General features: G+C 43.9%; 1 protein-coding gene, 1 non-coding gene and 1 pseudogene across 3 annotated transcripts; 2 read left to right on the plus strand and 1 right to left on the minus strand.

Moving 5' to 3' along the window:
• Window positions 1–6,176: 6,176 nt before the first annotated feature.
• On the minus strand, window positions 6,177–6,248 carry Trnat-ugu. Its single transcript has one exon. It is a non-coding gene; the product is annotated as a tRNA-Thr (tRNA).
• Window positions 6,249–19,647: 13,399 nt separating this feature from the next.
• LOC117193580 (persulfide dioxygenase ETHE1, mitochondrial-like) lies at window positions 19,648–21,071 on the plus strand. 2 transcript variants are annotated; one of them, XM_033398322.1, is made up of 4 exons: window positions 19,670–20,148; window positions 20,216–20,356; window positions 20,432–20,769; window positions 20,831–21,071. In XM_033398322.1, exons 1-4 carry the CDS (start codon window positions 19,942–19,944, stop codon window positions 21,003–21,005), a joined length of 861 nt encoding a protein of 286 aa, XP_033254213.1. In that variant the 5' UTR covers window positions 19,670–19,941; the 3' UTR covers window positions 21,006–21,071. The 2 variants fall into 2 exon arrangements, with proteins under 2 accessions (XP_033254214.1, XP_033254213.1); XM_033398323.1 differs by lacking the exon at window positions 20,831–21,071 and having other exon boundaries at window positions 19,648–20,148; window positions 20,216–20,360; window positions 20,432–20,630.
• Window positions 21,072–21,226: 155 nt separating this feature from the next.
• Window positions 21,227–23,874, plus strand: LOC117193946 (annotated as a pseudogene).
• Window positions 23,875–24,156: the final 282 nt, after the last annotated feature.

The following is a 24,156-nucleotide window of genomic DNA, read 5'->3' on the forward strand; positions in this document are numbered from 1 at the left end:
TGTATCCACACAGAAAAACGTTGCCGATGTATTAACCAAAAGTTTATGTAAGCAAAAGCATTATAGATTTGTAAAATCGCTTGGATTAATTGATTAATACATTGTAATCAAAAAATATTATGCTTAAGCAAAAGTGTTGAAATTTGAAGTGTAACCATAATATGATCTGTCTGGCAACGCTAATTAACATAATGTACATGAACAGCGAGAGCCTCTGTTATCTCTCGTCTCTCCTATTCGTATGTAAGTACATGTGTACACATGTCATCTCTTCAGTTCTGAATAAACCACTTATGAGCACAGACGCGTCGTTCTCTATTTAATACATGACAAAAGGCGCAATACACAATAGTTTCTACCTTATCTTCATTGCCTTTTATTAGCTCAATTTGCCGATTGTAATAGTTAATTGGTCTTTCCGTGATAGCAATGTGATTTAGATTGTCTTCCTGTGCGCTATGTACAGTTGCACCAACGCTATTGGAAGCTTCTCCAAGGAGATTTGCATTAATCTTTACCCTTGATAAGGCATCAGCTACATGATTTTCTTTGCCTGGTAGATATTTCATTTTAAAATCAAACTCATTTAGTTTTATTTTCCACCTTTGTAATTTCATATTTGGCTCCTTGAGGTTGTTCAACCAAATCAAGGGTTTATGATCGCTTTGTATCTCGAATGTTCTACCGAACAGGTATGAACGGAAATACTTGGTTGCCCATACGATCGATAATAATTCCTTTTCGATGGCTGAATAGTTTATTTCATGTTCATTTAGGGTTCTGCTAGCGTAGCAGATCGGTTTGTGTTCTTGTGACAAAACCGCTCCCAATGCTATGTTACTAGCGTCGGTTGTTACCGTGAACATTTTGTCAAAGTCTGGGAACGCAAGGATAGGGTCTGAGGTGATGAGTACTTTTAGTCTCTCAAATGCCTCGACGTACTTTTCTTCCTTGGGGTCTATGACAGCTCCTTTCTTTAGTTTGAGTGTCATGGGTTTTGCTATGTTTGCAAAATTATCAATGAATTTCCTGTAGAACCCGCACAGACCTAAGAATGACCTTATTTGTTTAGTCGTTTCTGGTATTGGAAATTTGACAATGGCAGAGATTTTGCCTGGATTTGGTACTATTCCTTCAGTAGTGACTACATGACCTAGGAATTCAGTTTCCTTTTTCATGAATTCACATTTATCCATTTGTAGCTTCAAGTTGTCGTCTCTCAACTTTCCAAATACTCTCCTTAGTGACAACAAGTGTTCTTCCAATGAAGTGGAAAATATAATGATGTCATCTAAGTATACCAAGCAATCTTTGAAGATTAACTCTTCTAGCAGATTGTTCATACATCTTTGGAAGGTAGCTGGGGCAGTGGTTAGCCCAAAGGGCATACGAGTGAACTCGTAATGTCCATGCTTAGTGGAGAACGCAGTTTTGGGGATTGAGCTAGGTTCCATGGGTATTTGATGGAAACCTTTTGCTAAATCGATTGTCGTAAAATACTGACATTTACCTAGTTTGTCTAGGATTTCATCCATTCGTGGAGTTTGGAATTTGTCCTTAACTGTTATTTCATTTAGACTTCTATAGTCTACTACCATTCGATATTTTTGCTTTCCTGAAGCATCTATCTTCTTCGGAATCATAGATATGGGCGAGCAGTAAGGAGAATTCGACTTTCGAATTGTTCCCTGCCTGATCATATCTTTGATTTGATGATTTACCTCCTGATCATGTATCTGGGCATATTTGTATGGTCGTCTGTAGACCGGGTCTTCATGTAGAGTTTTGATCTCGTGCTTGATTGTACTTGTGAAAGTCAAATTGTCACCTTCTCTGTACTGCACATCCTTAAACTCATATAAGACCTTCTTTAACTCTTCCCTCTCTTCGTCGTTTAAGTGTTCCAATCTTAATTGATTACATTCCCTTAATTCACTGTCTAGAGCGGAAGCGAAGTATTGATCTCCCTCTGGAGATGGGTCAAGGCACTTAGGTGCGATCTTCTCTTCTTTTGTAGAGGGATCAGTGCACTTCTGTGCGGTCTTGCCGGCTTCAATAGTTTCTCCACTCTGAATGATTGGGTACGACCTAGCTCCTAGTGTTTCAGTGTCATTTCTGTAATCGATGACGGCTTTACTTGCCATCAAGTATTCTCTACCTAATAAAATATTATAATTTTCGGAAAAGTTATGTATGTAGAACTTTTGTACGGACGGACATGTTTTGTTCGCATTCCTCATTATACTCTTAGTTAAACGGACAGGTCCATTGATGGTATGGACCGTAAGGTTATCGTCTTTTATCTCGGAATCTGTATAATTTTCTTTCATGATGTCGATCGATGATCCCGAGTCAGCGATACACCTTAATATTCTTTTATTAATGGTAATGTTTATATAGGGTCCTCCTCGGTTTCTTCCGAGGCGGCTTGATGAAAATTTACGTCCATCTTCGTTTGGCCACTCTGGCTCTCCCTCCCTCTTTTAGTAGGTTGGTTGGGTCCACTCCCACTAGCTTGGTTTTGAGATATTTGCTGATTGAATGGATTCTGAGCCCTACCTTGATTCAAGGAATTTTTGAACTCATTGTATAATCCAGGATTTTGGGAATTTTGATTTTGATTTGTTCGATTAGTCTGACCTGTTCCAGATGAACTCTGAGTTTGATTGTGATAGTTAGTAGTATTATAATTTTTATAATAGTTTCCAACATTCTTTCGATTTGATTGAGACGATTTCGATTGATCTTTATTTGTACCTGAATCTGTTGTACTAGCTTCGTACAATCCTTCTTCTTGTGCTGTCTGCTTAAGATTAGACAATGTGGTAATATCTTTTCTTGCTAAGGTCATGAACATTCTGTCAGGAAGTTTTCGAGTAATGACATCTTTAATTGTGTTGTTCAAAGCGTTTTTATAAATGACATTATTTTCTGGTATGTTTTCTAAGTTTAGCTTATTGTTTATTAATAATGCTTTTATCTCTAATTCTTCTATAAACTTACGAAGACTGCCGTTGAATCTGGTGGGGTATAGTTGTCGTAAGAGTTCTTCATATGGTGTGTGATTTTTGAACTCGTTGATCAGCGCCGTCTTCAGTTCGTATCATTTGCGATATGCGTTGTGCCTCTCCTGACAGTTGGATCTCGGGCGCTCCAAATAGGATCCTTTGTTGGCGAAGATCTTCAGTTGGATATAATCCGCATACATATTCGATTCGTTTGATAAATGAGCTTAGCTGTCCAGATGAACCGTCATAGGCAGGTATTTGTCTGATCGACAGCAGTGCCTGGTTCAAGTGGATTTCGCTCAATGATAGTGGTGGTAACGACATGTTGTTGGTGTTGATTGGGTTTTGTTTTGTTTTCAGTAGTTTTTAATTTTATTTTGGTTCACTTGTTAGTTTTTTGATTTTGTATTTAGTGTTTCACTGTTCTTGGTGGATCACTATCTCCGCTTACTTCAGTTCACTTAATTTTAGTTTTGCAAATCGTATGTGCTCGTAACACATAGGTTCTTTGGCGGATTTCACAATTTTATTAACGATTCCGGGATTACGTGATCACAGTAATTAGAAATTACACAAGCTGACCATTACCGAAATATAGGAGTTAATTTTAAACGAAATCCTACCGACTGCGCCAGTTAAATATCCGCAACTCGAAATTTAGTTTTTAAAAAAGATTTTATTTTTAGTACTTAATTTCTTTATGTCACAAGATTGGTTGAATTCCCTGACTTAACTTTACGTCTGCTTGTCTCAAACGGAACTGATCTCTCTGCTGCTGGCTAGTTTCCATGCGCCCTTCTCTTGGACCTCCCGACTCTGGCTTCGGGCGTTGCTTTCCTCGGCTGCATCTTCGTGTCGGTGGCGTACGTGCCTGGATCGATATTTGGGGATGCGTCGGCTTTGATGAAAGGAATCCACTGCTGGCGATCGGTGTTGCATTACATGACGGTGCTAGGAATATGATACTCCTTGGTTTTATGTCTAGCTTTGATTGGTCCTCATGAGTGGCGTGATTCTAAAGAATCGATTTCTCGAGAGTGGCGTGATTCTAATGTTGATGAAACAATGTGGTCCATTGTTTATATTATGGGGGGCCCTAGCTTGGAGTATGGGAAGAAACAGTTATTGATTCTTGAGTGGGGTCCTGTTACTTGTGTGGATGGGGTGGATGAATTGTACATAAACATAATGTGTATGGGATGTGGGGAATTATGGATATGTCACTATATATATATTCTTGATCAGCATCAATAGCCAAGTCGATTGAGCCCTGTCTGTCTGTCCGTCTGTCCGTCTGTCCGTCCGTCCGTCTGTCCGTCCCCTTCAGCGCCTAGTGCTCAAAGACTATAAGAGCTAGAGCAACGATGTTTTGGATCCAGACTTCTGTGATATGTCACTGCTACAAAAATATTTCAAAACTTCGCCTTGCCCACTTCCGACCCCACAAAGGACGAAAATCTGTGGAATCCACATTTTTAAAGATACGATAAAACCAAAAACGCAGAATCGTAGAGGATGACTATATGTTCTAGAGTGTAAAATCTCAACCAGATCGTATAATTATTATAGCCAGAATCAAGAAAACAATTTCATTCTTTCTCGCTCTGTCTCTCTCTAACACACAGGTTTCATGGTCGGTTTTGTCAATTGCAAAATATGAGTTCAAGGATCTCAGAACCTATAAGAGCCAGAGCAAACAAATTTGGTATCCACACTCCTGTGATATCGGACCTTGACCGTTTCGTGTCCAAATTTCGCCACACCCCCTTCCGCCCCCGCAAAGGACGAAAATCTGGGGCATCCACAAATCTCAGAGACTATTAAGGCTAGAGTAACCAAATTTGGTATCCGCACTTCTGTTAGATCTCACTATAAAACGTATATCTCAGAATTTCGCCCCACCCCCTTCTGCACCCACAAAGGACGAAAATCTGTTGCATCCACAATATTGCAGATTTGAGAAAACTAAAAACGCAGAATCATAGATAATGACCATATCCATCAGATTACTGAATCTGGATCAGATCGGATCATTTTTGTAGCCAAAAGCAAGAAATCAATTTGCAAAGGACGAAAATCTGGGGCATCCACAAATCTCAGAGACATGAAATACATTCAAAACGAGGGGGAACGTTGTGAGTTGCTGCGGACACCGCAACTCTACATTTATACCCGATACTTAGTCAGTATGGCTCTCCTCCGGCAGACGCCGCTACTATTAAACGACACGACAAAGAGTGCGTGCGAGAGAGACAGAAAATCAGTCTGAGCGTGACGTCGGGCGCTGCGTAGCCCATGCAAATTGATTTGTTCCCTTTGGCTATAAAAATGATCTGATCTGATCAGCAATCAGCAAATTCAGCAACCTGATAGGTATGATCATTATCTATGATTCTGCGTTTTTAGTTTTCTCGTATCTTTAAAATTGTGGATGCCACAGATTTTCGTCCTTTGGGGGGAGGGGCGGAAGGGGGTGTGGCGAAATTTTGAAACAAACTCGTCTCGGTCGGATATCTTAGGAGTGTGGATACCAAATTTGGTTGCTCTAGCTTTTATAGTCTCTGAGATCTAGGCGCTAATGTTTTATTCTAAGCAAAGCCGCCTATGCTACGTGTGTGTTAGAACAGGGCGAGAAAAAATGAAATTGTTTTCTTGATGCTGGCTATAATAATAATACGATCCAATTCAGATTCTGGAGTCTAAAAGATATAGTCATTCTCTACGGTTCTGCGTTTTTGGTTTTCTCATATCTTTAAAGTTGTGGATGCCACAGATTTTCGTCCTTTGTGGGGACGTAAGTGGGCGGGGCGAAGTTTTGAAATATTTTTGTAGCAGTGACATATCACAGAAGTCTGGATCAAAAACATCGTTGCTCTAGCTCTTATAGTCTTTGAGCACTAGTCGCTAATAGGGACGGACAGACGGACAGACGGACGGACGGACGGACAGACGGACAGACGGACAGACGGACAGACAGACATGGCTCAATCGACTCGGCTATTGATGCTGATCAAGAATATATACTTTATGGGGTCGGAAACGATTCCTTCTGGACGTTACACACATCCATTTTCACCACAAATCGAATATACCCCAATCCTCATTTTGAGTATCGGGTATAATTAGCGTAAATATATATTAAATGAAAATAAAAAGAAATTTGGCAATTGCCTCCTGTGAGGATTGAACTCACGACCCCTGGTTTACAAGACCAGTGCTCTGCCACTGAGCTAAAGAGACCTCTGCTTGACGGGTGTCCGATGGCCCATAGGATTTACGCGCTAACAGAATGCTTCTTAACAGAATTCTGGAAAAGCTTAACAGTGACAGCGAGAGAGAGAGCGCGAGAACAGACCATACGATGTAAATATCGTGTTAAGTTTGCTGGAGCTCTCAGGGCGATTCTTCATTTGCATTAAGCCAAGCGTCACAGCATTAAATCGAGTTTTTATACCCGATACTCAAAATGAGTATTGGGGTATATTAGATTTGTGGTAAAAGTGGATGTGTGTAACGTCCAGAAGGAATCGTTTCCGACCCCATAAAGTATATATATTCTTGATCAGCATCAATAGCCGAGTCGATTGAGCCCTGTCTGTCTGTCCGTCTGTCCGTCCGTCCGTCCGTCCGTCCCTAGTTCAGCGCCTAGTGCTCAAAGACTATAAGAGCTAGAGCAACGATGTTTTGGATCCAGACATCTGTGATATGTCACTGCTACAAAAATATTTCAAAATTTTGCCCCGCCCACTTCCGCCACCACAAAGGACGAAAATCTGTGGCATCCACATTTTTAAAGATACGATAAAACCAAAAATGCAGAATCGTAGAGGATGACTATATGTTCTAGAGTGTAAAATCTCAACCAGATCGTATAATTATTATAGCCAGAATCTAGAAAACAATTTCATTCTTTCTCGCTCTGTCTCTCTCTAACACACAGGTTTCATGGTCGGCTTTGCCAATTGCAAAATATGAGTTCAAGGATCTCAGAACCTATAAGAGCCAGAGCAACCAAATTTGGTATCCACACTCCTGTGATATCTGACCTTGACCGTTTCTTGTCCAAATTTCGCCACACCCCCTTCCGCCCCCGCAAAGGACGAAAATCTGGGGCATCCACAAATCTCAGAGACTATTAAGGCTAGAGTAACCAAATTTGGTATCCGCACTTCTGTTAAATCTCACTATTAAACGTATATCTCAGAATTTCGCCCCACCCCCTTCCGCCCCCACAAAGAACAAAAATCTGTTGCATCCACAATATTGCACATTCGAGAAAACTAAAAACGCAGAATCATAGATAATGACCATATCTATCAGATTGCTGAATCTGGATCAGATCGGATCATTTTTGTAGCCAAAACCAAGAAATCAATTTGCAGTGGCCTAGCAGCGCCCGACGTCACGCTCAGACTGATTTTCTGTCTCTCTCGCACGCACTCTTTGTCGTGTGGTTCAATATTAGCGGCGTCTGCCGCAGGTGAGCCATACTGACTTAGTATCGGGTATAACTGTAGAGTTGCGGTGTACGCAGCAACTCACAACGTTCCCCCTCGTTTATATAAATGTACGTGCTACGTATACACATACTATTGTTAGAACCAGGTGTCATCTCCATTTAAGCAATTGAGCATTAATTTGCATTGATCCACAAGCTGCGGGGGCGAACACTGGCTGGCACTGAGCTCATCTCGCAACAATTTTGTAGGCGCGTTCGAAACTAAATAAACAGGCTTGGGGCAAAACAGAAGAAGGGGCGTGGCAAGATAAACAGGCTTGGGGCCCAACAGAAGAAGGGGCGAGGCAAGATACGCCTTCTAAATACATTAGAGAATGTGTATAGAGAGAAGAGAAGAGATTTTGTAAATTGGATTTTGATTTTTTATACCCGATACTCAAAATGAGTATTTTGTTATATTAGATTTGTGGTAAAAGTGGATGTGTGTAACGTCCAGAAGGAATCGTTTCCGACCCCATCAAGTATATATATGCTTGATCAGCATCAATAGCCGAGTCGATTGAGCACTGTCTGTCTGTCCGTCCGTCCGTCCGTCCGTCCGTCTGTCCGTCTGTCCGTCTGTCCGTCCCCTTCAGCGCCTAGTGCTCAAAGACTATAAGAGCTAGAGCAACGATGTTTTGGATCCAGACTTCTGTGATATGTCACTGCTACAAAAATATTTCAAAACCTCGCCCCGCCCACTTCCGCCCCCACAAAGGACGAAAATCTGTGGCATCCACAATTTTAAAGATATGAGAAAACCAAAAACGTAGAATTGTAGAGAATGACCATATCTTTAAGACTGCGGAATCTGAATTGGATCGTATTATTATTATAGCCAGCATCAAGAAAACAATTTCATTTTTTCTCGCCCTGTCTCTCTCTAACACACACGTAGCATAGGCGTCTCTGCTTAGAGTAAAACATTAGATAGAGCATAGATCTCAGAGACTACAAAAGCTAGAGCAACCAAATTTGGTATCCACACTCGTAATATATCGGACCGAGACGAGTTTGTTTCAAAATTTCGCCACACCCTCTTCCGCCCCCGCAAAGGACGTAAATCTGGGGATATTCCAAAATCTCAGAGACTATTAAGGCTAGAGTAACCAAATTTGGTATCCGCACTCCTGTTAGATCTTACTATAAAACGTGTATCTCAAAATTTCGCCCCACCCCCTTCCGCCCACACAAAGAACGAAAATCTGTTGCATCCACTATATTGCACATTCGAGAAAACTAAAAACGCAGAATCATAGATAATGACCATATCTATCAGATTGCTGAATCTGGATCAGATCAGATCATTTTTATAGCCAATAGGAACAAATCAATTTGCAGTGGCTACGCAGCGCCCGACGTCACGCTCAAACTGATTTTCTGTCTCGCTCGCACGCACTCTTTGTCGTGTCGTTTAATATTAGCGGCGTCTGCCGGAGGAGAGCCATACTGACTTAGTATCGGGTACAACTGTAGAGTTGCGGTGTCCGCTGCAACTCACAACGTTCCCCCTCGTTTTGTTTTGGGGCTCTGCTATTTCAATCGTTCGGTGTTTTCAACTCATTATTAGCTGGCATTTATTTCTTGGCGAGGTGGAGTCTCTCCGCTGGCGGAAAACTTATTTCCGGTGGCGGGAAATATATACCCCCTGGCGGACAACTTATCTCTGCTGGCAGACAATTTATCTCCGCTGACGAACAACGATTCTCCGCTGGTAGAAAACTTAACTCCGGCGGCTGGAAATTGATATCCCCAGACGGACAATTTATCCCCGCAGACGAATTGCGTTTCTCCGCTGGCGGAAAACTTATTTCCGGTGGCGGGAAATTTATATCCCCTGCCAAAAAAATTATCTCTGCGGACGAAATACGTCTCTCCGCTGGAGGAAAACTTATTTCCGGTGGCGGGAAATCTATATCCGCTGGCGGCCAACTTATCTCCGCTGTCAGACAATTTATCTCCGCTGACGAACTACGATTCTCCGCTGGCAGAAAACTTATCTCCGCTGGCAGAACATTTACTTCCGGCGGCGAGGAATTTATATCCCCTGCGTGACATCTTATCTCTGCTAACAAAATACATCTTTCCGCTGGCGGAAAACTTATCTGCGGTGGCGGGAAATTTATATCCGCTGGCCGAAAACTTTTCTCCGCTGACAGACATCTTATCTCCGCTGCCGAACAACTTATCTCTGCTGACAAAATACGTCTCTCCGCTGGTAGAAAACTTATTTCCGGTGGCGGGAAATATATATCCCCTGCCGGAAAACTTATCTCTGCTGACGAAATACGTCTCTACGCTGGCGGAAAACTTATCTCCGGTGACGGGAAATTTATATCCGCTGGCGGAAAACTTTACTCCGCTGACAGACATCTTATCTCCGCTGGCAGATAATTTATATCCGCTGGCGAACTACGTTTCTCCTGTGGCAGAAAACTTATCTCCAGAGGGGGAAATTTATATCCCCTGCCGGACAATTTATCCCCGCAGACGAATTACGTTTCTCCGCTGGCGGAAAACTTATTTCCGGCGGCGGAATATTTATATCCCCTGCCGGACAACTTATCTCTGCTAACGAAATACGTCTCTCCGCTGGCGGAAAACTTATTTCCGCTGGCAGACAATTTATCTCCGCTGACGAACAACGATTCTCCGCTGGTAGAAAACTTAACTCCGGCGGCGGGAAATTTATATCCCCAGACGGACAATTTATCCCCGCAGAAAAATTACGTTACTCCGCTGGCGGAAAACTTATTTCCGGTGGCGAGAAATTTATATCCGCTGGCGGAAAACTTATCTCTGCTAACGTAAGCCACCGACACGAAGATGCAGCCGAGGAAAGCAACGCCCGAAGCCAGAGTCGGGAGTTCCCAGAGAAGGGCTCATGGAAACTAGCCAGCAGCAGAGAGATCAGTTCCGTTTGAGACAAGCAGACGTAAAGTTAAGTCGGGGAATTCAACCAATCTTGTGACATAAAGAAATTAAGTACTAAAAATAAAATCTTTTTAAAAACTAAATTTCGAGTTGCGGATATTTAACTATATATTCTTTATGGGGTCGGAAACGATTCCTTCTGGACGTTACACACATCCACTTTTACCACAAATCTAATATACCCCAATACTCATTTTGAGTATCGGGTATAAAAACATACGAGTATTCGTCACTCACTCTTGCTTTCAATCATTTCGCTGCGAGTGAAAGTTCCATTGTGGCGTCTGTCCGACTTCTTTCCACTAAATTGCTAAGCAGAAATCATTTGTGAATATTCCTCTCCCCATTGCACCACAAAAATAAAATATCTCCAACATATGAGAGAGGTGAGTGAGTGTACTGAACCCAGATGTTAAAGATCTGTGGGCCACACTTTCCCAACATTTTTACCCGGGGATCTTGCAGTATGCAGTATTTGACACATATGTAATACTCGTGTCTGGTAAAATATTTAGATACTCGAACGCCCAATCGGTTGAATGCAACTCTCAGGTTGCATCGGAATGAATGACTTTGCATTGTTGTGGGCCGCGTGAAAGAATCATAGATAATGACCATATCTATCAGATTGCTGAATCTGGATCAGATCGGATCATTTTTGTAGCCAAAACCAAGAAATCAATTTGCAGTGGCCTAGCAGCGCCCGACGTCACGCTCAGACTGATTTTCTGTCTCTCTCGCACGCACTCTTTGTCGTGTGGTTCAATATTAGCGGCGTCTGCCGCAGGTGAGCCATACTGACTTAGTATCGGGTATAACTGTAGAGTTGCGGTGTACGCAGCAACTCACAACGTTCCCCCTCGTTTATATAAATGTACGTGCTACGTATACACATACTATTGTTAGAACCAGGTGTCATCTCCATTTAAGCAATTGAGCATTAATTTGCATTGATCCACAAGCTGCGGGGGCGAACACTGGCTGGCACTGAGCTCATCTCGCAACAATTTTGTAGGCGCGTTCGAAACTAAATAAACAGGCTTGGGGCAAAACAGAAGAAGGGGCGTGGCAAGATAAACAGGCTTGGGGCCCAACAGAAGAAGGGGCGAGGCAAGATACGCCTTCTAAATACATTAGAGAATGTGTATAGAGAGAAGAGAAGAGATTTTGTAAATTGGATTTTGATTTTTTATACCCGATACTCAAAATGAGTATTGGGGTATATTAGATTTGTGGTAAAAGTGGATGTGTGTAACGTCCAGAAGGAATCGTTTCCGACCCCATAAAGTATATATATGCTTGATCAGCATCAATAGCCGAGTCGATTGAGCACTGTCTGTCTGTCCGTCCGTCCGTCCGTCCGTCCGTCTGTCCGTCTGTCCGTCTGTCCGTCCCCTTCAGCGCCTAGTGCTCAAAGACTATAAGAGCTAGAGCAACGATGTTTTGGATCCAGACTTCTGTGATATGTCACTGCTACAAAAATATTTCAAAACCTCGCCCCGCCCACTTCCGCCCCCACAAAGGACGAAAATCTGTGGCATCCACAATTTTAAAGATATGAGAAAACCAAAAACGTAGAATTGTAGAGAATGACCATATCTTTAAGACTGCGGAATCTGAATTGGATCGTATTATTATTATAGCCAGCATAAAGAAAACAATTTCATTTTTTCTCGCCCTGTCTCTCTCTAACACACACGTAGCATAGGCGTCTCTGCTTAGAGTAAAACATTAGATAGAGCATAGATCTCAGAGACTACAAAAGCTAGAGCAACCAAATTTGGTATCCACACTCGTAATATATCGGACCGAGACGAGTTTGTTTCAAAATTTCGCCACACCCTCTTCCGCCCCCGCAAAGGACGAAAATCTGGGGATATTCCAAAATCTCAGAGACTATTAAGGCTAGAGTAACCAAATTTGGTATCCGCACTCCTGTTAGATCTTACTATAAAACGTGTATCTCAAAATTTCGCCCCACCCCCTACCGCCCACACAAAGAACGAAAATCTGTTGCATCCACAATATTGCACATTCGAGAAAACTAAAAACGCAGAATCATAGATAATGACCATATCTATCAGATTGCTGAATCTGGATCAGATCAGATCATTTTTATAGCCAATAGGAACAAATCAATTTGCAGTGGCTACGCAGCGCCCGACGTCACGCTCAAACTGATTTTCTGTCTCGCTCGCACGCACTCTTTGTCGTGTCGTTTAATATTAGCGGCGTCTGCCGGAGGAGAGCCATACTGACTTAGTATCGGGTATAACCGTAGAGTTGCGGTGTCCGCAGCAACTCACAACGTTCCCCCTCGTTTTCTCTATATCGGATTTACATATGTACCAAGTTCTATTGGATGTGTGGGATAATATAATAATAATAATAATAATAATAATATTAATGACAAGACTGACATATCAACGGAATGCATATGATGTGGACCTATGTAGAGCCAGGCAGGCATCGAATACTCATTGAGATCTCTGCTGATTGGAATTTATGATCTGCAACAGAATCGCAGTTAGCGTCATCGTCTCCGATCCCGTGGAGACCTTGGCCGACAAGTTAGGCGACATGAGATTCAGCTGGAATCGAGACCCAAATGATACACGGGAAAAACGGAATAAACGTGTCATCGTTTTGTGGTTTTTGGGTCATTTGGTGTGTGCGTTAAGCCAAAACGGAGCACCCAGCGGCACATCCAATGGCTGATAATGGTCGCATGGGATCTCTCGACTAGACCGGAATTCGGATTCGAACAAGTTTCACTTGCCACCTCGACCTGCCACTTGCTACTTGCCACTGTCCAGTGGACATCGTTCCAGTTGCTTGGCCATCATCATTATCATCGTGGAAAATGCAATTTGCAACTTGAATTTAAGAGTACGTATAGTCCGGGTAGTACGTATCACAATTTGCAGCTTGTTCTTGGCTTGAAACATTGTTTCGGTACCTTGAGCCAAATTGCTTCATAAACTTGGCTTTTTGTCATGTTTCTATGGCTGTCTCCCTCTTTGGGTTACAGTCGAACGTGCGAAACGTAAATGTAGACTAATGGAAATGATTATAGAGCTGACTGTACTTCAAACGATAGAGATGGACTCGTGAGGGGATCGTGTAGATCTTGGGGGAATTTTAAACAATATTGATTCGAGTCGCTAGTTCACAAATGCTCCGCTGTTCGAATATGTTCTCAGACCTGGCGTATCCTTTACAGCTCACGTAACCATCTCCATTAACTTAATTATTAGGCACTTGTACTTGTTCTTGCCCTGGTTGCGCTTCAGTGGCTTCAGCGCCCACATGCACGAGGCCTGGGAAACAACTGTGCCTGAGCTGGCAGTCGCTGCACTTGCTCTCGTTCTTATTAAATGGTAGAGAAGACAAAAGGAGAACCCTTCAAAGTTGGCCACGCAAATTCAAGAATAATAATTACATGCATATAAGGTAGCTCCCAATGGCTGTGTCTGCATATACACTACTCGTAGTTGAACGATCTTCATGCCTGACAGACTTTTCCCACAGCCACCACAGCCACCACAGCCACCACAGTAACCGACACTGCTGCAATTTGGCGATATCTTACCTGCCAGATACCCCTGGCGTATTCTTGCTAGATTGCCCTTAGATCCCCTTAATTTCAGCTCATTAGCAAAGCGATCTAACAAACTTCAGCCAGCGACAGATCCGAATCCGACTGCTAATGTGCGAGTACTCGGCGGGGCTTTCGTTCAGGCCAGATCTAGCCCATAATTAGACACTAAAGCGGAATTAGATTAATGATAGGCCCACATTGGGTGAGCTAACCAAAACAACTCAGCCCCACTCCTCTCGCCGCGGCTTTTCCCAGGTAGTTCCTGTCCCAGCACGCAATCCCAGAGGTAGGCCCCAAAAGACAGACCCAGACAACATGCTGATGGAGGTCTTAGCTAAATTTTGTAGAACGCTGCTCGAAGCGTTGCCAGCATGATTATTATTCCCCAAGACGTATTTCGTTAGCAGAGATAAGTTTTCTGCCAGCGGAAATAAGTTTTCCGCCAGCGGAGAGACTCCACCTCGCCAATAAATAAATGCCAGCTAATAATGAGTTGAAAACACCGAAAGATTGAAATAGCAGAGCCCCAAAACAAAAACAGTTTTCGACAATTAATTGCAAATGCATTTGAATGCATTTTTAAGCAACACTTTCACGCGGCCCACAACAATGCAAAGTCATTCATTCCGATGCAACCTGAGAGTTGCATTCAACCGATTGGGCGTTCGAGTATCTAAATATTTTACCAGACACGAGTATTACATATGTGTCAAATACTGCATACTGCAAGATCCCCGGGTAAAAATGTTGGGAAAGTGTGGCCCACAGATCTTTAACATCTGGGTTCAGTACACTCACTCACCTCTCTCATATGTTGGAGATATTTTATTTTTGTGGTGCAATGGGGAGAGGAATATTCACAAATGATTTCTGCTTAGCAATTTAGTGGAAAGAAGTCGGACAGACGCCACAATGGAACTTTCACTCGCAGCGAAATGATTGAAAGCAAGAGTGAGTGACGAATACTCGTATGTTTTTATACCCGATACTCAAAATGAGTATTGGGGTATATTAGATTTGTGGTAAAAGTGGATGTGTGTAACGTCCAGAAGGAATCGTTTCCGACCCCATAAAGAATATATAGTTAAATATCCGCAACTCGAAATTTAGTTTTTAAAAAGCTTTTATTTTTAGTACTTAATTTCTTTATGTCACAAGATTGGTTGAATTCCCCGACTTAACTTTACGTCTGCTTGTCTCAAACGGAACTGATCTCTCTGCTGCTGGCTAGTTTCCATGAGCCCTTCTCTTGGAACTCCCGACTCTGGCTTCGGGCGTTGCTTTCCTCGGCTGCATCTTCGTGTCGGTGGCTTACGTTAGCAGAGATAAGTTTTCCGCCAGCGGATATAAATTTCTCGCCACCGGAAATAAGTTTTCCGCCAGCGGAGTAACGTAATTTTTCTGCGGGGATAAATTGTCCGTCTGGGGATATAAATTTCCCGCCGCCGGAGTTAAGTTTTCTACCAGCGGAGAATCGTTGTTCGTCAGCGGAGATAAATTGTCTGCCAGCGGAAATAAGTTTTCCGCCAGCGGAGAGACGTATTTCGTTAGCAGAGATAAGTTGTCCGGCAGGGGATATAAATATTCCGCCGCCGGAAATAAGTTTTCCGCCAGCGGAGAAACGTAATTCGTCTGCGGGGATAAATTGTCCGGCAGGGGATATAAATTTCCCCCTCTGGAGATAAGTTTTCTGCCACAGGAGAAACGTAGTTCGCCAGCGGATATAAATTATCTGCCAGCGGAGATAAGATGTCTGTCAGCGGAGTAAAGTTTTCCGCCAGCGGATATAAATTTCCCGTCACCGGAGATAAGTTTTCCGCCAGCGTAACGACGTATTTCGTCAGCAGAGATAAGTTTTCCGGCAGGGGATATAAATTTCCCGCCACCGGAAATAAGTTTTCTACCAGCGGAGAGACGTATTTTGTCAGCAGAGATAAGTTGTTCGGCAGCGGAGATAAGATGTCTGTCAGCGGAGAAAAGTTTTCGGCCAGCGGATATAAATTTCCCGCCACCGCAGATAAGTTTTCCGCCAGCGGAAAGATGTATTTTGTTAGCAGAGATAAGATGTCACGCAGGGGATATAAATTCCTCGCCGCCGGAAGTAAATGTTCTGCCAGCGGAGATAAGTTTTCTGCCAGCGGAGAATCGTAGTTCGTCAGCGGAGATAAATTGTCTGACAGCGGAGATAAGTTGGCCGCCAGCGGATATAGATTTCCCGCCACCGGAAATAAGTTTTCCTCCAGCGGAGAGACGTATTTCGTCCGCAGAGATAATTTTTTTGGCAGGGGATATAAATTTCCCGCCACCGGAAATAAGTTTTCCGCCAGCGGAGAAACGCAATTCGTCTGCGGGGATAAATTGTCCGTCTGGGGATATCAATTTCCAGCCGCCGGAGTTAAGTTTTCTACCAGCGGAGAATCGTTGTTCGTCAGCGGAGATAAATTGTCTGCCAGCAGAGATAAGTTATCCGCCAGGGGGTATATATTTCCCGCCACCGGAAATAAGTTTTCCGCCAGCGGAGAGACTCCACCTCGCCAAGAAATAAATGCCAGCTAATAATGAGTTGAAAACACCGAACGATTGAAATAGCAGAGCCCCAAAACAAAACGAGGGGGAACGTTGTGAGTTGCAGCGGACACCGCAACTCTACAGTTGTACCCGATACTAAGTCAGTAGGAGAGAGAGCCACTCCGACAGACGCCGCTAATTGGAACGACACGACAAAGAGTGCGTGCGAGAGAGACAGAAAATCAGTCTGATCGTGACGTTGGGGGCTGCGTAGCCAGTGCAAATTGATTTGTTCCTTTTGGCTATAAAAATGATCTGATCTGATCCAGATTCAGCAATCTGATAGATATGATCATTATCCATGATTCTGCGTTTTTAGTTTTCTCGTATCCTCAATATTGTGGATGCAACAGATTTTCGTCCTTTGTGGGGGCGGAAGTTTTAAAGTGAGATCTAACAGGAGTGCGGATACCAAATTTGGTTACTCTAGCCTTAATAGTCTCTGAGATTTGTGAATATCCCAGATTTTCATCCTGTGCGGTGGCGGAAGGGGGTGTGGCGAAATTTTGAAACAAACTCGTCTCGGTCCGATATATTAGGAGTGTGGATACCAAATTTGGTTGCTCTAGCTTTTATAATCTCTGAGATTATACAACTCACAACGTTCCCCCTCGTTTTGTTTTTGTTTTGTCTGCGTTCGGGCATCGGACTCAGCATCCACATCGATGCGACTCATTAACCGGCAGGTGTTTAGTCAAGGGGTGTTGTAGAGGCTGCCATAGCAATAATACTTTATCTATAAATAGTCCCAGTAAATTGGCTATAACAAATGGCTGAACAAATAATTTGCATTGCCCAAATATTGAGTAACGCAACGCGACTGGTAGGGAATATCAGCATAGTACACTCTTCAAAGACCTTCCACAAACCGCACCCCAAAGTCGGGCTTCAGTTCACACCCTTCTTGACGACAGACACAGATCCCTACCATTCCAACGGTCAATTAATTCCTTCCGCAAAATTACATCAATTACTCAACGCCATGGAGGAAAAGAGCCGTGCCCGCATTTGATATTTGAAACTCTCCTCTAATATATGCAAATTTATTTATGATCTGAACGAAAAGTCAAGAAATTTTATAGCCCAATCCGGTGTACGAAGAAGTTCTCACGTTCTCCCTCTGGACTGGACAATGTCCAGTCTCGATTTCCTTTCCCTGCTTGTTATTAATTTTGTACAAATTTCTCAACAACTGCAACTTCCTCAAGCAAAGGGTAAGGGTTGTCAGCGAAGGGTGAAAGGGAGCTTCAGTTATGTCAAGGCGGTGGTTGCTGCACTTAAGTGCAGCTGAGACAAGAATTTGTAACGGTTCTGTTCAGTTCTGTTCGTGGCTTATGGGGTGGTGTGCAAATTATTTCATGTGGCAGGAGGAAGTACACACTGTGCAGCGTTATCCTGTGGGAACGAGATTAAAAACTGCAACTGAAAATGAAACATTCATTATTCCCACATGATATTTTATACCCGATAATCAAAATGAGTTTAGGGGTATATTAGATTTGTGTGTAATGCTCATGTACGATTTCAATTAAAATACAAAATCGTATGATTAGACCTCGACAAATAGCTAGCCATAAAAGGTTAAGATTTCCCAGCCACCTAAATAAATAAACGATAATATGCTCTAAATATAAATATGTGACATGCACTACTGACCTAAATAAATATACAACGGACAGCTGCATGCATTTGTGTACATACACTGTTAAGATATTTACAGCATTATCATTAAACACATTCTGGATGACCTGCATGTGGTCAAATCTCTCACCATTGTGAGAGTAAGTAACCATTGTGACCGTCATAAATATGACCCTTGGAATATTCCACTGTTGGATTTGTAGTAATTGCTTAGTCCTAAATATTTATAACACATTTCCCTAGCAATATTATACTCAGAACTTATTAAACATACCTAATATCCTAAGTAAACAATTATACTCATATAACTTGTATATAAACCTCGCATTTTACCAAATAAAATCAGTACGAAAGAAAACTCTGACGTATTCACATCTCCGAAGCCCAATTTGTTCAAGTACCGATTGCGGCGACCATTTGTTACTGGTACATGAACCGGTAGCATACAAATTTACATTTTCAGCATACGATTGTCATATTGACAATCACACAAAATCAAGTGAATCTACATCAACAGATTCATTTGATTTATTTCAGCCCAGAAGAAAGCCTTTCCGACCACATGAAGTATATATATTCTTGATCAGCATCAATAGCCGAGTAGATTGAACCATTTCTGTTTGTCCGTCCGTGAGCCTGTGCGTCATGTTTGACGCCTATTCTCAGAGAGTATAAGAGCTAAAGCAACGAAAATTTATATCCAGACTCCTGTGATGTCAATCAGAATCAATCACCAATCACCCCCACAAGGCACGAGAATCTGTGAAATCCACACTTTAGAAGATACGAGAAAACCAAAAACGCAGAATCATAGAAAAGTTTCAGATCTTTCAGACTGTGCGCCCTCTGACAGGGCCGTATCTGCGACTCACAACACTCCCCCTAGTTTATATTTTATTTTTTATATATTTATTATTATTTATATCTTGGATCTAAATTATGGCTTTTTTCTCTGGGTGTACGATTCGAAATTTTAATTAATTCTGCTACAAGGCAGGTATAGAATTTTTACTGCTTTCGACCTTATTTTACATGCTTTTTTTTAAAAAAAAACATCTCAAAAAATTCAAATTTTTATAAAGTTTACGAATCAATATTCGAAAGGGGTTCAGAGGTGGACTGAAATGGCATTTCTACATGCTTTTTACATGGAACATACACATTTATGTACATAGCTCGAAAAGCTTTCGTTGTGGCAGAGCAACAGGTTCCACCGACAGGCCCCAAAAGGCCCAAAAGCTCCAACAGCGTCAAAAGTTGGGGAGAAAGCGAATCTCACCTAATCAGCTGATTGGTCTATAGTCCGGTTGCTGGTGATCTTTGTTTGTTAAAATTTTGTTTGTTTCTCTAAAATTGGACATAAAATAAGTGTTTTTTGTAAACTACATACCTGCAAAGATTTCGCGATTGCCGGGCATTACCGCTAAAAAATTGTGCTGTGATAAATGTGATAAACGAGAGACAGACGCGAAACTCAAGCAACAACAGAAAGTGCTCAATTATCAGTAATTTACAATATTAGGAAACTTGATTCAATAAGCCAACTGATTAATTTTTAACTAGAAAAAGTTGTGTGCTTATATAACAAGTAAACAGAACAGAAGCCGAACACCGAATACTAAAACCGACCGAGCAAACCCCATTAGAACCGAAGATCTGCTCGCCCCAATGGCACTGGGAAATCGAAAAAAATGCGAATCGTTGGCCGCAGTATGTTGTCAGCCCTCAAGCGGCTATCAGTCAGCCATCAGAATCAGACGATCTTGGCCAGAAGTAGCTCAGTCCGCAGTGCCCAGCGGAACCCAGAGTCGCAATCACAACGATCAGTCCATAGTCAATTCGGGAAAATGAGTCTGCCGGAGCGCAAGCCCTTCACGCCGGACTTCTTTTTCCGCCAAGTACGTAAACCGCATCTGACTCATCTGATAAAATTTCTCAGTCGAAATTAACCATCACCGCCAACAGCTGTTCGATGGGGAGAGCAGCACCTACAGCTACCTGCTGGCGGACCTGAAGACTGGCGAGGCAGTGATCATTGATCCTGTGCTAGAGCAGGCCAAGCGAGATGCCCAGCTGGTCAAGGAATTGGGCTTCAAGCTCAAATATGTCAGTGAGTGAGATGGGGAAGGGGCACTCTTGTCACCTTGGCGATAATTTCATCATCCCACGTGCGTATTTCAGTCAACGGGCAGCGGCTGGCTCAGAGAGCTGACTGGCTGCCAGTCGGTGATTGCCGCCACCAGCGGTGCCAAGGCGGACTGCCACTTAAAGGGGGGCGATCACGTTGATTTTGGGAGCCATGTCATTGATACTTTGGCCACTCCTGGACACACCAACGGCTGTATGAGCTACGTGATCAAGGATCAGGGCTGCGTCTTCACTGGCGACACACTCCTTATACGCGGCTGCGGACGCACAGACTTCCAGGAGGGCAGCCCCAAGAATCTGTATGAAAATGTTCACAGCAAGATCTTTACGCTGCCCGATAGCTATCGCATCTATCCGGCCCACGACTACAAGTGAGTTGCAGGAATGTGAAAATGAAGAGAAGATCGAGTGCTAACACTTTGATCCTTGCAGAGGACAACTAGAGAGCAGCGTGTGGGAGGAGAAGCGTTATAACCCACGTCTGACCAAGGATCTGGAGGAGTTTATCAAAATCATGGAAAACCTTAATTTGCCATATCCCAAGAAGATAGATGCGTCGCTGCCCGCCAATCGAGAGTGTGGAGTCAACGATATACCCAAGGAGTAACCCACTCTAATTAGATCATTATAAAGCGACTTCAAGTGCATCTAAACATACATATTCGTATATCACAATACTTCCAAGAGATTTGTAATCTATAAAAATATAAATAAATACTTTTGCAATCCATATTCAACCCAGATCTTAGACGTTACTCTAGAAACGGATCCTTTCCCATCAAGAAACGAATGTCAACTAATTTCAGCTACTTCTTCCTATTTTCATAGACCATTCTGAATCCGAAGGGTTGTGGCAGTGCTGCCAAGTACAGTCTCCACACGGCAGTGGCAGCAGAGAGCCATGAGGGCAGTCACACGACCAGCCACAGCTCCACCACCGGAAGACGGCGTAAGGGCGGCTCCCTGGGCGGAACGCTCTCATCCCGCTCCACGCGCAGCGAGTCAAAGCAGCTGCGTTCGGCTCTGAAGGATCAAGAGGCCGTCATCCAGAATCTGCGCATCCAGCTGTGTCTGGGGAAGCTGCCACGGCCCAGCGGACCGCCGCTGGACGATTCGGAGAAGCCGGCAGCCGAGCAAAAGCTGAGCCGGCTGAAGTCCGAGGCGGAAAATAAACGCATCAAGATCAAGAACCTAAAGAGCGCCCTCGAGAAGCTAGACATCACAGAGTAAGTAATGAAAGCAGATCAAAATGAAGAAGATTAAAGCTAATTCCCATCCAATTCTCTTCCGCCGGTAGCAACATCGACGTACGCATCCGTCAGGCAGAACTGGAGTATGCCCTCGGCCGGGAGGAGCTTCAGATGCTTTCCATAGTGGAGGAGGCTCGGGCCCTGCAGGCCAGGTTGGAGAAGTCCAAGCCGGAGGCCCAGACCCTCTACAATATCATTAGCTCTGGGGTATCGCTCAGCCTGCATGCGGTGCATGCGACGTCCGCACGATGGGCAGCCCAGCAGCGGGCCGATCAGCCGGGATTCTATGTGGAGTGGGCTCTGGAGGGCGACGGACTGTACAAGGGCGATCGCATTCTGGAGATCAACGGGCGCCTGGTGACCAGCAAGACCAAAGAGGAGCTGCAGAAGCATGTGGGCAACTCCGGAAAGTGCCAAATGGTGGTGCTGCGAAAGAAATCCCTCCCTATACCCCAGAAGCAGCTCGACCAGGAGAAGGAGAACAACATGCGACTGCAGCATCGAATCTCTTACTTGGAGGAGCAGGTGAAAGAGCTGCAGACAGTCAAGGAGCAGCCACATCACCAGCAGCAGCAGCAGCAGCACCAACAGCACCAGCAGCTGCATCAGACACCCACCAACCAGTCGCAGCACGTGACCAGCATTAGTATCTCATCTCCCCCTTCGACGCCGCCTGAGAAGCCGCTGATCTTCCAGCGGGGCAACTGCATCACCACCCTGGTGGGCGGCAAGCCAATTGAACTGATGGGCGATGATAGCGCCCAGACGCCAGCGCATGTGACCAAGACCCTGATCAAGGAGAACACCCACATCGACCTGCGCGAGCGTCTTCCCCACATGTATTCCATGCCCTCCAAGTCGCTCTCCGCCTCGAAGATCTCCACCAACAGCGACTCCGCTTACATGCAGCACCACAGGCGCGAGAAGGAGCGTCACCGGGAGCGTCGGCCACGCGACCCCCTCCAGCAGCAACAGCAGCTCCACCGCGAGCATCTGATGAGCGCACATGCCCGCAGTGTGGAGCACCTCAACCAGTACAACGGGTATGTAAACAGAGAATTTCCGCTAGGTTCCATCCATACTAATGTCTATGGTCTTCCCAGACTGGAACGTCGACGGGAAACGCCGCGCCAGAGCGAGGCGCAGACCCTGCGGACCCGCCTGCCCAGCGATATGAGGAGCGTCAAGTCCCTGGACTTTGACAGCGAGAACGAATCCAGACCAGCGACAGAGACCCGCACAGTGCGACCGACGCCACCGAAAAAGCCCCTGCGGCTGTCACTGCTGCGGGCCCAGAGCCTACAGACCGTGGAACTGCACCCCGGCCACGACCGATGAAACGGATGCATCACAACAACCACAACAAGAGCGCAGCCTCGCCCACGGACGAGGGCCAGACGATGCTCATCGAGAGTTACAGTCCTCTGCACACAGCCTCTCTGGGCAGGCACAAGCTCATATAAGGGCTGGGAAACACCCCCCACGTAGTGTTAATGGAACTATCTTAACCCCAGACTGCCAGCAGATGGCAGTTGACACCAACAGGCGGACATGTGCAAAATTATAATTAGAATTACGTTTACCATTAGCAGTCTCTTGCGTAAATTGTTGAGAGGTTCAGTTGTACTCTACATATATCGTAGTTGTTGTAGAGCTCGGTTTGCACTGTACTTACATTCTACATATATCGATAAGTAGGGCTTATTTTGATTCGGGAAATTATAGCCACCAGTGACGGACCGGCCCCCACAAACTCGTAAATTTTGTGTGACTCTTGATGCTGATAAAATTTAATCATTAGTAGATAAGAGCAGATCCCCATTCGAAAGTTGATTTCAACTCACATTACTCCAGACTGGAAACAGTTTCTTAGCAGTCCTCGAAGAATACAGAGTTTTGGTTCCTTTCTCAAGAGAAATAATTAAAGGTGAGTACTTAAAAGAAGTACTTAGTACTTAGAAACTAAATGCATATCACTTAAGAATTGAATGGACGAATTACCCTTTCTAAAGGGTATGCTTAAGTTTTCTATGCATACTTATACTTTTCTATACCTTATGGCAACGAATATTCCATTCCCGATCAGCATCTATACTATACGAAGGGTATACTTATACTTTTCAATACCTTATGGCAACGAAAATTCCATTCCCGATCAGCATCTGTACTATATTTGATTGTATTTAGTTTTGTCTGTAAGTCAGTTTAGGAAATCGAAATAAAAACGAGGGGGAACGTTGTGAGTTGCTGCGTACACCGCAACTCTACAGTTATACCCGATACTAAGTCAGTATGGCTCTCCTGCGGCAGACGCCGCTAATATTGAACCACACGACAAAGAGGGCGGGCGAGAGAGACAGAAAATCAGTCTGAGCGTGACGTCGGGCGCTGCGTGGCCACTGCAAATTGATTTCTTGCTTTTGGCTACAAAAATGATCCGATCTGATCCAGATTCAGCAATCTGATAGATATAGTCATTATCTATGATTCTGCGTTTTTAGTTTTCTC

Source organism: Drosophila miranda, assembly GCF_003369915.1.
Source record: "Drosophila miranda strain MSH22 chromosome Y unlocalized genomic scaffold, D.miranda_PacBio2.1 Contig_Y2_pilon, whole genome shotgun sequence".
Taxonomy (NCBI): Eukaryota; Metazoa; Arthropoda; class Insecta; order Diptera; family Drosophilidae; genus Drosophila; species Drosophila miranda.

Excerpts from the sequence above, each read along its gene's own strand:
- LOC117193580 (XM_033398322.1), top strand. The coding sequence starts at position 19,942 with ATGCGAATCGTTGGCCGCAGTATGTTGTCAGCCCTCAAGCGGCTATCA. Across the intron at positions 20,357-20,431 it reads TGGGCTTCAAGCTCAAATAT|TCAACGGGCAGCGGCTGGCT; the intron begins GTCAGTGAGTGA and ends TGCGTATTTCAG. Across the intron at positions 20,770-20,830 it reads TATCCGGCCCACGACTACAA|AGGACAACTAGAGAGCAGCG; the intron begins GTGAGTTGCAGG and ends TGATCCTTGCAG.